This window comes from Thamnophis elegans, chromosome 2 (genome assembly GCF_009769535.1).
Source record: "Thamnophis elegans isolate rThaEle1 chromosome 2, rThaEle1.pri, whole genome shotgun sequence".
In the NCBI taxonomy this organism is placed as follows: Eukaryota; Metazoa; Chordata; class Lepidosauria; order Squamata; family Colubridae; genus Thamnophis; species Thamnophis elegans.
The window spans coordinates 97,334,522-97,348,018 of NC_045542.1; the positions used below are offsets into that span (position 1 = coordinate 97,334,522).

At 39.2% G+C, this 13,497-nt stretch overlaps 2 protein-coding genes across 4 annotated transcripts; one reads left to right on the top strand and one right to left on the bottom strand.

Annotated features, from left to right (window-relative positions):
• The first annotated feature begins 877 nt into the window (after positions 1 to 877).
• ARL10 (ADP ribosylation factor like GTPase 10) lies at positions 878 to 7,597 on the top strand. Of its 3 annotated transcripts, none has more exons than XM_032210681.1 (4): positions 878 to 1,317; positions 4,697 to 4,868; positions 5,502 to 5,677; positions 6,045 to 7,597. In XM_032210681.1, the coding sequence occupies exons 1-4, from the start codon at positions 1,120 to 1,122 to the stop codon at positions 6,237 to 6,239; spliced, it is 741 nt and encodes a 246-aa protein (XP_032066572.1). In that variant the 5' UTR covers positions 878 to 1,119; the 3' UTR covers positions 6,240 to 7,597. The 3 variants fall into 3 exon arrangements, with proteins under 3 accessions (XP_032066572.1, XP_032066574.1, XP_032066573.1); XM_032210683.1 differs by having other exon boundaries at positions 5,577 to 5,677; XM_032210682.1 differs by having other exon boundaries at positions 4,700 to 4,868.
• Positions 7,598 to 7,740: 143 nt separating this feature from the next.
• On the bottom strand, positions 7,741 to 13,442 carry NOP16 (NOP16 nucleolar protein). Its single transcript, XM_032210684.1, has 5 exons — positions 13,236 to 13,442; positions 10,698 to 10,800; positions 9,953 to 10,022; positions 9,451 to 9,557; positions 7,741 to 8,607 (listed from the first exon to the last, which is right to left on the bottom strand). The coding sequence occupies exons 1-5, from the start codon at positions 13,340 to 13,342 to the stop codon at positions 8,467 to 8,469; spliced, it is 528 nt and encodes a 175-aa protein (XP_032066575.1). The 5' UTR covers positions 13,343 to 13,442; the 3' UTR covers positions 7,741 to 8,466.
• Between the last annotated feature and the right edge of the window lie 55 nt (positions 13,443 to 13,497).

The window sequence follows — 13,497 nt, forward strand, 5'->3', positions numbered from 1 at the left end:
ATTTCCTCTGCAATTTGTCACTTCAGAGTTAAACACCTCATGTTTCACCCACTGAATTAACCACATTACTAAGCCAGCATTCCTAATATTGCAGTAGACAAATTCACTTCATATTTACATGGAAAGAAATTGAAGCTACAAATGAGTGTGTTCAGAACTGCAATTCTGAATCTAAATGTTTGATTGACTTTTAAGCGTACCCAACATGTAGAATTAGGAGGCAGGAAAAGCAATAAGGTTTGCTATTGAGGCTGAGATTGAATCAATGGAGGATGCATTCTTTTACATGCAAATATCTTCCACCCTAATCAGTAACATTTCTCAGCAGAGTAGAGAAACGTTCCTTCCTGCAATCTTTTGGAATCCCAGAGACAGTGAAAAATGGTCCAGTATTTTAACTAGGGATAAAGCTAAGGATATTTATTTTTATTTTTTATGAATTTGTCACCATGTACAAGGTAACAGGTATTAGTACAGACATGGGCATTTTCGCATGAGATTGGTACAAACAGATGGATATAAATTAGTAAAACGTGGCCATGATAGAAGCAGAAAGTGTACACAGGCTGACAATGAGAAAAACACAGGTCCTGATTATAACATAAAAATGGTTCCACCACAAATGCGCTCGCGCTTTTGTCAGGTCACGCATGCAGGACACATGCGTACATGCAGGACAGTCTGTGTTTCAACCCAGTGTCCTTCCCGAGTGTTGCCCCCATCAATCAAATCAGCACGGACACCTTGCTTTGAAGTTATCACCCAACAGGTGAAGCGCATCACCTTGAAAGCCAACTCTCAAGAATCCCGGAGCCCTTGGGGAAAATTGCGCAGAAGGAGCCCATCCCCTTTAACTGAGCGAGTGACGTCACGACACTCAGCCCACAGCTTGCTGATGTTGCTATATTGCCGTTGCCACCGGCCGGGAAATTCTCCCGCTGCTGCCTTAGATTGAGCGGGAGGCGGTCGGTCACCTGGATCTCCTGTAGGAGGCGAGCCGCTTGAGCTCAGAGGAGGACGCGTGGCCAAATAAAGGAGAGGACCAGCTAAACCGAGCAGTAAGGCGGAGGAGCTTCTAGCCGAGCGGAGGTCTCTGGAGGCCGGTTGCCTGGCCCGCCCATGGCTGCTGCCGTTACCGCTTTCCGGCACCTGAGCCTGGCGCTGAGCGCAGCGGTAGCAGCCCTCGGTTCGCTCCTTTTCATTGCATGGAAAGTCTACTTCCGAGACGCCGATGACAGCTGCGTCGGCTGGAGAAGTCGCTGGGAGCGGCAGCTGGAAGCGGAGCTCCGAGCTTGCAACGTGCGAAAGGAAGCAGAGGTAAGGGAAGCCTTTCTCCTCCTCAGAGGCCGGCTCTTCCGCAGCCTGGAGCAAATGTTTCTTTTTCAGAGAGAATTGGTAGCTGCATCCGGCTCCGTTTTGGAGATGCGGGATAGAGAACGCTGCGAATTTAGGAAAGTACTTAGCTACTTTTCAGGAAACAAGGTTGCTCTTGTGTTCACAGAAGCTTAGGGGTGGTTTGGGCTTACAGTCCCATACCTTTTTATGGGGCCAAAGGAAGACCTCGAGGGTCAGTGTGCTCTAGTGGTTAAAGGCATCAGGCTAGAAACTGGGAAATCATGTGTTCTGCTCCTACTTTACACAAAAGATCAGTGGCTGTCTTTGAGTTTCTTACATTCCCCTTCAGACACAGGGAGAAATCAGTGAAATGTTTCTGAGAAAACTGTAGGGACTTCTCCAGGTATTTTTGAATAAAGGCATCAAATGGGAGTGAGGGAGTGGACTGGGGCTGAAGACACCAGCCTTATAAGGATCAACTTCTAAAGGTAATGGACAAATTAATCATTCACTAATGAGGGCCTGGCCCTAGAAATTCAAGTGCTAATCTGATAAAGTTGCATAATTTGTTTTTAAGATACCTTATCAGGCCAGAAAGCTGCCAGTACAGTATTTATTGAAAGGAGGCCAAAAACAAGGATCAGGAAATAACAGATAAGTTGTCCCAGTTGAAGAAGTGCAAAACATCATAAAAGGTAGCAGAATTTTAAACACCATAAGAAATAAACCTGCTAGGAGGAATTAAAGAGACTTCTAGAAAAGAAAGTCCTGGATCACTTTTGGGGGAATCTTGTAAAATGGTAAAGAAGTAGGAAAGGTTGGTTCAAAATTATTCTTTAACTACAGTACTTCTTTTAGAAAAACTTTTTCACTGAGTTTCTGAGAAGACTTATGGTAGAATTACATGGGTGTGCATATAAGAGAAAGAAAACTTCAAAGAAGTTACTTTGAGCCCAATAACTGCATATAGGATTACAAGCTTCAGTCTTAAATTCCATGTGGCAACGTAGAAATATATAGAAGAAAAGTCAAAAGAATGTGATTAATTGGTTAGATGTTATGCTCTTGCGGCCTAACCTCCCTTTTGGGCAGCTGCTGATTTTGCACTTCTAATGCTGCATTCCAAGATCACCCTTAAATGATGAGTGTTGAGAAAGTTAGACAAAAGCCAAACACACAGTTCATTATGTGGGTTCTGGACTATCATCATCATCTTCTTTTAATGACCCTATAATCCCTTGTGGCGTGGAGTCCAGGCAAAACTGAATGGTATTTACTGGCTGGATGCCTTTCCTGTCGCCAGTGCAAAGTTTTGTTCAGCAGATATATCCTCATTCTGCCCAGAGAGAAAATATCTACCCCCTACCTAGGATCAAACTCACAGCCTCCTGATCATGAGGCAAGAGCTCCACCTCTAGGCCACTGCAACACTCCTGTGGGTTCTGGTCTGGACTATGCTACCAGAAAAATGTAAGAATTGCCACTGGGTTGGAGGGATTTAAAAAAGAATTAGATTCAAATAAATGAAGGCTAAAAGTCAGTTATCTAATGTAACCATTCTCAATATTGTTTCCTGTGAAGATGAACAGGAGGAATACTTCATATTGTCCTCTTTTGTGGGTTTCTCACAGACACATGCTGGGCCTCTATGGGTTCCAACTCCTGGACAAAACAATCTTTTGATCTGTTCCATTGGGGCTCTGCTTGCATTTTTATTTATTCAATTTATATAGCTTCCCACCTCAAACCCTTTTAGTTGTGGCAGCTTATGAAAGCAATACAAGAAGAAAAAGAATTTTTTGTAGCAAAGATTTTGCAAAGTGAGCAGATTTAGAGAGCCGGAAAACAAGGGCTGACTTCTTCATGTGTAGATAATTAAATTAATTAAAATCCTCATAGTGCCACTGTTTCTCTAATTGTCATGAAAGCTTCCTTAGCATGCAGTGCTAATGAGAACTATGCCTCTTCCTTGACTAAATTAAATTCCTGAGCTTTTATCCCTGTGGCATATGTTATTTCCTGAATAAATGTCCTATTCATTCTAATGGCTAGAGCAAACTACAGTGATCCATATCCCACTCATTTTTAGTTTGGTATACATAGAACTTCTCTTGAAATGTGTTTCACTTATAAAAACCGTGAAAGGTAAGTTGCTTGTTGATTTTTATTTTACTTATGTTTTACTTGAGTTTTGTTTTACATACTCCAGTCTTGACTTCCTGCCTGTTTTCACTGGCATAATCCAAGGTGTACTTTTCATTACAGGATTAGGTGGAGGACCTGAAGGACTGCTACCTCCATATATGAATTTATCCATAAGTTTATAATAATTTTAATTTAATATTAATGAATTCTTCCACCAGGAAAAGCAATACTGTAATGGAATTTCTATGTAGAAAAGTTGTGTGTTGGCTGTTTCCTTGTTTTGTTTGACAAAGGTTATCCCTTTATTATCTGTAAGATTTATAAACTGCTTTACTCCCTTGAGTTTTAGAAAATACAGTTAATAAAACACTCTTTCATCTCACATTTTCATTTTCATCTTATGCTATCTCCACAATTATTAAGTCACCAAAGGCCTCCAATCTCTGGATTCTGTGCCACATAAGACAACTTCCTACATTTCCATAGAAGGGTAGACATAACTGAGAATGCTTCTGTATATTCTCTGCTATCCTATTTTTTGATAGAAGGGGACCTTTGGATTAGGCAGAATGAATGAATGAATGAATGAATGAATGAATGAATGAATGGAAAGATGCAGTCTCAGCTACCAGGCAGAGTCCTTTAGGACTTTATGGTTGATGACCAATCCTTGAATTGCATTTGGGGATAAATCAATAACCAACACATATCCTGTATCAGTGGTTTAATCCAATTAATCTTTTTAATAACAACCCATTAAGATTCTGGGCAGCTTACAAAATCCAGAAAATAATAAAACCAATTAAACACACATAACCATGCAACCTAGATGAAAAATACCAGAATGATAACCTGTACAAGGCCCTCAATTGGAGCAATTACTTTTATGTATTACTCATGTGATTTTTTTTATCCTTTCAGGATTGGTATCCTAAATTAATCCACCAGCCTCCAAATTAAACTAGGCTGTTATTATTTTTCTCTAAAGCTGTCAAGAATGATGACCAATTTGCTAAACTTATAGATCAGCTATGCTATTGAGAAGCAGGACTATTCTAAATACTATCCACAACTTAATTTATTTTTTCCTGCTTGCCTATTGCCTCATTTGAATATTTTAGCACAGCCATCTTTTCAGGGATGAGCCAAAATTACAAGGTTTTCCAGTATTTTAATCTATTACTGCCTGAACTGACCTAAACTCTTTTTCTCATAGCAGCCACATTACTGTGAATACCAAGTTTTGATTCTCGGTTTGGATGGGGCTGGAAAAAGCACCATTCTTCACTATGTATGTAGTCCTGAAGCCAAGAAGCATATAGCACCTACTCAAGGCTTCAACTCAGTGCAGCTGCACGCCAGTGGGCTCCAGATGGACCTTCTAGAAGGTAAGCCCTATTTGGAAATAGGGGACAACCTGCAACATACTGCATATGCGGTAAGGGATATTAATTAATAAGGGATATTAATCTGGCACTTGTGCAGGAAAGATGAGCCCGGAACTATTTTTCCCTTCTAGGATAGCAAGCACTGGCTTTGTTCACAGAAACCACACTTAAACTTGTAACTATGTAAGTCAATTTGTTTACACCAGAAACTATGTCTAAAAAAGTCTGAGATTAATAATATCCAAATAACCAACTTTTTTAAAACTGACCTATGTTAACATAGGTTTCCAATATCATATTGAAGTAAGGGGAAATTGTCTTGAAACCCTTCTCCTGAATTGAATTTATGTCTTCTATACTAGGAATCACATATGACTTTTTGTATTTTTCGGCCTAAACAATGCATGGGAGACTGTAATAGGTATTTATACATAATAAGGGAGCATTCTTCCTTATTTAAAGTCACATCTACATTTCAGGCATGGGGGAAATGCTCATGATAAAGCTGTAAATAAATATTTCCTCGTGGTTTGTTCCTCAGATGTGGGCACAGCAATGAACCGCTGGAGGACATCAGAATGAGAAAGAATGCTGTTCAGTCAACTTGTATTTTTTTGCTCTTTGTTATACTAGTTGGTGGGAGTCAGAATCTACGCTTCTATTGGAACCAGTATCTGAGCAAAGCCCACATTTTGGTGTTTGTTGTAGACTCTGCGGATGGCCCACGCCTTCATATTGCTCGGCAGGAACTCCACTGCTTGCTGGCTGAGGACCCTCAGCTGCCTTTGATAGTCTTAGCTAACAAACAGGTGAGTCCCTTGCTACCGTTCACGGGTGACATTCCAAAAATGTAGGTTGATATAGATCATGGCAGTCAAACTCACCCCACCACATTGCAGTGATGTGACATTTCATGGTGTTTTCCCCCTTCATGGAGCTGGGATGTGCATGGCCTGCGTGTCATGCATCTGGCCCATGGGCCACTAGTTTGACATCCTGATCTAGATGGAAGAGCAACTTATAGTTATAGAACTGCATGTGACTCTGAGATTCCTTTGACTAGATTACTTGCAACCAAATGCAACCAAAATGTAACAGTAGATCACCAATAAAATTTCTTACTAATTTCAAGGAAAGGCCTAGTTTTTAAAATGATTGTTTGTGTAATTATTCTAGGACAAGAATGGTGCCCTGAGCGTGGCAGAATTGCAAGAGGAGTTGGCCTTGCACAACCTGGATAGTCAGAGGAAATTTTTTCTCTTGCCCACAAGTGCAACTTATGCTGGTTTGGCCACTGCAAAGAGTGTTCTTCAGTTGAAGCACCTGCTGGTCAAAATCCTTGCCAGTTCAAGTAAGATGGACTCCCTGTGATTGTGCCTCTCAGCAATAACCTTTTCCATATGGTCAGGAAAGTCTTAAAAGTCCACCTCAGCAGTCACCAAATGCTTTTGGAGAAGGAATACTACCTGCCTTGAAGATAACTACTCTTCTGGATATGAAGGAAGGCGGAAAAAGGCAAAGTACATTGCTTGAGGCGGGAATCGATCAATCTCGGACTAGCTATTGAAAGCAGATGCTGCTCTTTTCAAAAATCTAAAGAACTGTAATACCTGTATTTGCACTAAGACTTTGCATTCTTCTTTATTGGATGTACTAGAGTTGACTTTACAATAAGCAGGAAGAGGTAATGCAATGACTTTATATAATGGAAACTAAGAAAGTCATTTCATAGGCAAAGAGCTTATGAAATGACTTTATTTCAAAAGCTGGGGGAAAGTCTTGGCCCATAAAGGGCTACATCATCCTGATTGCAGTTAACGAAGTGTGGGATGTACTGAAACTGATGGCTCATCTAGATTTGAGGAATCCTTAATGGAATATCTTTTATTTCTGGCTACAAACATTGGAACAGTTGTGCCTTGAACTGATGCCAAAACTACTTCAGTCACTAAGACTCTGCTATCTTCCTATTTATTACTTGATTCTTCTGAAGTAACCTCTACGAAGTCTAGATATTTGATATTGGTCAAGAGAATTGGAAAGTCTGGGTTAGACCACAAAGAAATGCACGAAACTGACATTCTTCAAACTAGGTGAGCTCAAGTGTCGAATTCCCGGATTGCCTGGGAAGTTTGAGATGCAGGCCAACACTTGCAGGTGTCCCTGATATGGCAGTTCTTCAGCATGTACTTGAATATTCCTATTTGATCCCAGCCCATCAGAAGTTCTTAAAAGTTATTATTTCTGCTCCATTATAGAAACAAAATGTTATCTATGCAAAAACTATTGTGAGCTGGTAATGGCTGTTATAACATACAGGTAAGCCACATCATAGGAGCTACCAATACCAATTCTCCTAAATTTCTAAGGAAGAAAAAAAACTCATTTGTCTCACCTCTGTATTAAAGCATAATTCTACATGTGCAGGAAGCCAATCCCATCTTTAGGCAATTTGTCTCTACAGCTCTAATGATGTTACAAGTAGGAATGGTGCTATTTCTTAAATAGGAAAATGATGCATATAATATTACTCTCCATTGCTCCCGCTTCTCTTGGTAGATCAGGATTCTTCTTTGGACTAAGCTCCTTTTGTTTTAATCCACCCCACCCCCATTTATCCTATTACAGAATATAGGAAACCTGGATAATACATCTCAGCCGTATATGCCATAGACAATTGCTAACAAATGCTTTGTAATTTTTATCAATAAATCTTGTGTTGTAAGATGTGACTCTGCTCTTCGCCCCTTGAGGAATCCTGCGTATAAATCAGCAGGACAATCACTACCAATGACCATTTTCATCAGACTTTACTTAGGATTAGAGCTTTTTAGTCCTGTTTTCCAGGTGCTTCAACAGAGAATTCAGACGCTTCAATTGCAAATTCCTGTATTAGCTGCACGACAATGTACAACTGCACTTTCAGCGTTCAGAGAAAAAGAACCAATGCTGCTTCTACTTTTAAAATAGCTAAGGAAAGAAGGCTTTGACAGACAATCCAAAATGTCCCACACATTAGGAACCCTCATTCCAACATTGCCATCAGCAGTGACTTCTTCCCTCCCATAAATATGGACCATGCTTATTGAGATTTCTCTGGGACACCCTTTCATTGGAGAGAGGAGATAGCTCTTTCTGGCCCAAGTTACTAGTTTTGAGCCTTTAATCTTGATATCCACATCTTATTTCTGAGAAAGGAAACTACTATTTGAAGCTACTATTATTGTGCTGTCTTTCCAAAATGCTCAAGAAGTGGACAAGCTGATGTACAATTAACCTCTGCTTTTGTGTGTGTGTTGTGTGTGTGTGTATTGACACTAGGTTTAGAGAAGTCATACGTCAACCAAGGTCTCTACAGGACAAAAATATTTTTGTCACTAAGAGTTATTTTGCCTTGAAGAATCTTCAGTAAATAAATCTGAAAGCCGATTTAAAATTTCTGCAAAACTTTGGAGAATCAAAGTTCCACCTGTATTTTTCTTATCTCTCTTTAGAAGGCAATATTTTATGTAATTCAAGTATCAGTTTTTTCAATCTCAGTCACTTAAATCCATGCTAGCAGATGAAATAATGCTTCAGCATCTTTTCCTCCTCATAATTATTGCTCCATTTTTTCTGGTCGTAATGATGCAATGAATACTTGGTACTCCTCGGGATAGAAGCGTTTATACACATTGATCTTCCTCTTTATTTGTTTTGGTGTGTCCTGGTAATAGTTCTTCTCATCACGCGCCATAGCCTAGGCAGTAAATTACAAGCATAAATTAACAGAGAAGCAGTTTTATATTTACATATAGTTTTAGAAAGTCCCCACACCCATAAAATAAGCAATACATTCAACATCCAAGTCTCAAGGACAGCCTGTACATAAAACAAATGCAAATATAACTGCAGAATGCCAATAAAATAAAAGGTAGATTCAGATGCTGGATAAAATTTAACCAGTTGCTCTACAGATATTTTGAATTCTGCCTGCAGCAAAAGATTGTAAGCACTCCAGGATGAACCATCTGAAGGGCCCTAGATTGCTTACTTCAGTTCAAATGTCCATTTCAGAACAGCCATACATTTTTTCAAGCAAGAAACATTGTTCAAAACAATAGAGGAAACAAATCTTTTCCTAAAGCTGCCTATATAATGCATAATGTATCAATGATTTTATAAATAAATAGAAGACTTAACCATCATGAAAGTTATTCATATTAAAACGCATGCCAAGATCTGAATAGTTTCTAAAAATGTGTGGGGAAAATAAAGATCCAATGTGCAACCCAGAAGTGTTTCTCTGGAGAAACTTTCTGGAGGAAATATAAGTACTGAAAAGATCTTCTGTTTTAAATACTTGCCTGTGGGAGGAGATCTCTCCTTGGAAAAACTGGAAACCAGTGCAAGGAGGCAAACGGATTGGCATGATATAGTAGTAATAGCCAGTCCTCCTCACTTTGAAAATCTAGCTATTGTAATTGGGATTATCTAATCTAATTTTCATACCATCTTCTAATGACGTATTGCAGATATCTAAACAAAATATCATTTGGAAATAATTACAAAATTATCTCTGGTCAAAAGAATCAGTGTCTACCTTATAATTTTCACCATGATTCTGAATCATGTGTTTGACGTAGTCAATAAGATCTCTGGAGAGGGTCTCAGATTTTTCCTCTGGAAAGCTGGCTTCATATTCTAATTCTGGGCATAAGGAAAAGAAAGAAGGTATTAAGAAATGTTTGCACACTGTGAAACCTCCTTTTGTGGAAATAGAATAGCTCTACCCAACCATTACTTCATGGATGTCATATCCCTTTCCTCCAATAGGAGACATGTCCAGGTTTGTTTGGAAAAGATGCATTATTTTCATATCAGCAGACACAATTAGTTCTCCCACCCAATTTCTAATGATTATCCAACTGATTGTAAAATAGTTTGTATTCAAAACCACAAAAAAGTTTGAAAATCTGCTACGTTTGGCAATAAACAATGAAGAAAAGTAAACTGCACTTAATTAGAATAGCAATTATAATAAAGGATTTTCCTATGAAGAATGACATGTGTGCCAAACTATGCCAATAGGAGGTAATACCCACCATTTATTACATATGGCTTCCTAACAGTTGTTGTCCCTGCCTCTTGTCCATCAAGTTCCATTTTTGTATCCTGTAATTTAAAAGACATGACAACTCACATTGTACAAAAAGGCATCTAGGAATTATTTTGTATTTTCTTTTTACCACATTATTATCATTTTATAATAAAGGTTAACTCATTTTAAACATTTAAAAGGATCTGTAATTTTCTTTTGGTATCTAATTGGATGCAGTGTTACATCACACAGTTTCAAATTATTATACAATACAAATGGTGATAGCTATTTTATAAGTCTCTAGCACTCTACCATTTATTTCTCAGCATAGCTATGGATGTCAGCACCAGGGGGCACTAAGTGAATAACAAGACGGTGATTGTCACTTGCCTAAATGAAATGCTAAAAACTGGAAATAGCTCCTCAACTATTTCAATTTCCTAAAAAGTAAGATAGTCGGACAAAAGAAGAAATTATCTCTAAACCAAAATCTAGATTAATGACAGCTTAATTACAATGTTATTTCTCATGCATACTTTGTATTTAGCCAATACCATTGAGATTTACTGTAAAAATTCTACAAACATTTTCATGATGTACTTTTCTAATCAGTCATGCTATTTTCATTTTCCAATTATTGTCTTCCTGGAACAACACCCAAATAAATAATGCAAGCTCCTAAACTATAAACATTGATTTAGTTTTCATTCATGTGATTAGCTGTCCTTGGAAATTCATACAGTACTAACCTTTGGAATGGGAATTGCCTTGTTCGGATCAACAGCCAGGCCCATTTCTGCCAAATTCATAGAAGCTGATTTGGTGTTATCCCAGGCATGTCGGATTTGAGCACTGTAGAGAAATGAAAGGGGGTGAAAAGAGAAATAAAGCAGAACATCAATGCTATGCAAACTTGAAGAGATTCCTCCCTTTTCAATGAAACAGATTTTGAACCCAAAACAAAGCAACAAATGGCAGCCCTCTCCCCCAATTCAAGTGCAGCGAACAGTAGCATATTGATTTGATGCTAAAAACCTCAACTATATACAGTATGTCCCCGTCTCTTTCCACAATTGTAAAGGTAGAAGAGCACTTTAAATGACAATCTGCTAGTATTTCATGACATACAAAATTGGCAGCCTATGGCAGCTATCTCAGCTCTGTCTCAGGATTGATCTTGTACAAGTCTAGTGCCTAAAAAAATCTATGTATTTCAACATATCTTTCTAAATATATTCCAAGTACCATTGAGGCAATCTTTAGCATGATTTGAGTTTACTTCACTACTTTTTAAAAAATTGACCCATCTTCTTGAACATTTTACCTTTTTCACGCTTGAAAAGGAGTTGTTATAGCAATAATAATGTAGTGCTCACCATAACTTTTGAGTTGAGCCATTTTCTATGTTTTTTTAACCAAATCTAACTGTGGCATTCTTCATGTTATTCCTCATTCTATCAATTCTTCATTTTAATTATTGTTTAGCCCCAAGTCCTGTGTGCAACATTAGTTTTCCAGGGGAAATTAGCATGGAATAGACATCATAGATAACAAAGAATCAGAAAAAGTTGAACCAATACCCTGCATTCCATGGTTTCAATCTCAGTGGGCAAGTACAGGTAGTCCTCAACTTATGACAACTGCACCCAAAATTTATGTTGTTGTGAAAAATTTGTTAAATGAGTTTTGCCCCATTTTACAACTTTCCTTGCCAGAATTTTTAAATGAATCACTGCAGCTGTTAAATTGGTAACCTGGTTGTTAAGTGAATCTGGTTTCCTGATTGACTTTGCTTGTCAGAAGGTCACAAAATGCGATCACATGACTCCGGGACGCTGCAACCATCATAAATGTGAGTCAGTTGTCAAGCATCCAAATGTAAATCAAATGACCATGGGCATGCTACAACGGTCGCAAGTGTGAAAAATGGTCTTAAGTCAGTGTTTTCAGTGATATTTAACTTCAAACGGTCATTAAATGAATTGTTGTAAGTCTAGAACTACCTGTAGTTGAAGAGGAGTAAATAGTTATTTAGAAAATGGGAGAAAACACAGGGATAAAGGAGGAGCTACTTAAAATGTGCAACTGAGGAAAAGGGAAGGAAAAGTGAGACAAAAGGGATGTAGGACTTACAATTTTAATTTTATTAAATTAATTTAATTTATTTAATTAATAAATTTAATTTATGAGGTGGTGCAGTGGCTAGAGTGCAGCATTGCAGGCTACTTCAGCTGACTGTTAGCTGCAATTTGGCAGTTTAAATCCCACCAGGCTCAAGGTTGACTCAGCCTTCCATGCTTCGGAGGTGGATAAAATGAGGACTCAAATTGTTGAGGGCAATATGCTGACTCTGTAAACCACTTAGAGAGGGCTGTAAAAGGACTATGAAGTGATATATGTTTAAAGGCTATGTTGTTGCAGTTTTTATAATGCATTATTTTCCTGCCTTTAAGCCACTCCAAACTACCCGGATCCCTTTAGCTGATAACATAATACAATCCAAATAAAGAAATACTGGGTTGCTTTTGGAACTGATCCCATGTTGGCAGGTTTTGAACACAATCTAGCCAACTCTATTTTTTTAAAAAATATTATTTCAACGCTTAATTAGAACAGAAGCAGTGCTGCTATTACTGTAGAGAAAGCTGGATTCGATGGCCTTCGGAAGTGATGCTCAAACTGGACAGACAAACTATGAACCAGCCTCCAGCATTTTAAGCCTAGTGAACATGTTAATAAATAATAATAAAATAGGGACAAGGTGGCTCAGTGGCTAACATGCTGAGCTTGTCGATCAGAAAGGTCAGCAGTTCGAATCCCTAGCACCATGTAATGGAGTGAGCTCCCGTTACTTGTCCCAGCTACTGCCAACCTAGCAATTCGAAAGCATGTAAAAATGCAAGTAGAAAAATAGGGATCACCTTTGGTGGGAAGGTAACAGCGTTTAGTCATGCGGGCCACATGACCAGGACAGCGCTGGCTCTTTGGCTTGGAAACGGAGATGAGCACCGCCTCCAACAGTCGGGAACGACTAGCACAATGCGTGCAAGGGGAACCTTTACCTTTTTAGCGTGTTAAATCAGCCCAGACCTTACGGTTGATTCCAAGTGTGTCGCAAACGTAGAAAATCGGCTGAATAAATCCCAGGCAACCTAAGAATGGGCCGTCATGCAACCTGGTGCCTTCCAGACGTCTCAAATGACCGAGGACAGGGGGAGCCCTCCTATCTAAACCGAAGGTCGCCCCAAATAATGACTTTCCTTAATAAGCCACTTTCCTCAACTCACCATTTAATTCGAGGCGCCGACCGTTTGCGGAAAGCCCGGTTCAGTTTTTTGCGGTCGACGTTATAATTATACTTCTTCCTACGCTGCTTCTGCTTGGCTTTCGGCATCGTGGCGGCTCTCGAGAGCGAATTCGGAAAGGGCCCACGCGCTTTCCCCGCTTCAAGCCCTACGGTCGCAGCCTAACGCGTCGGTCATGGCGACGACCGCAATGGAGGACGGGAATAGTAGTTCTTCCTGGTAGGGTAGACTGGGTAGACTAGAT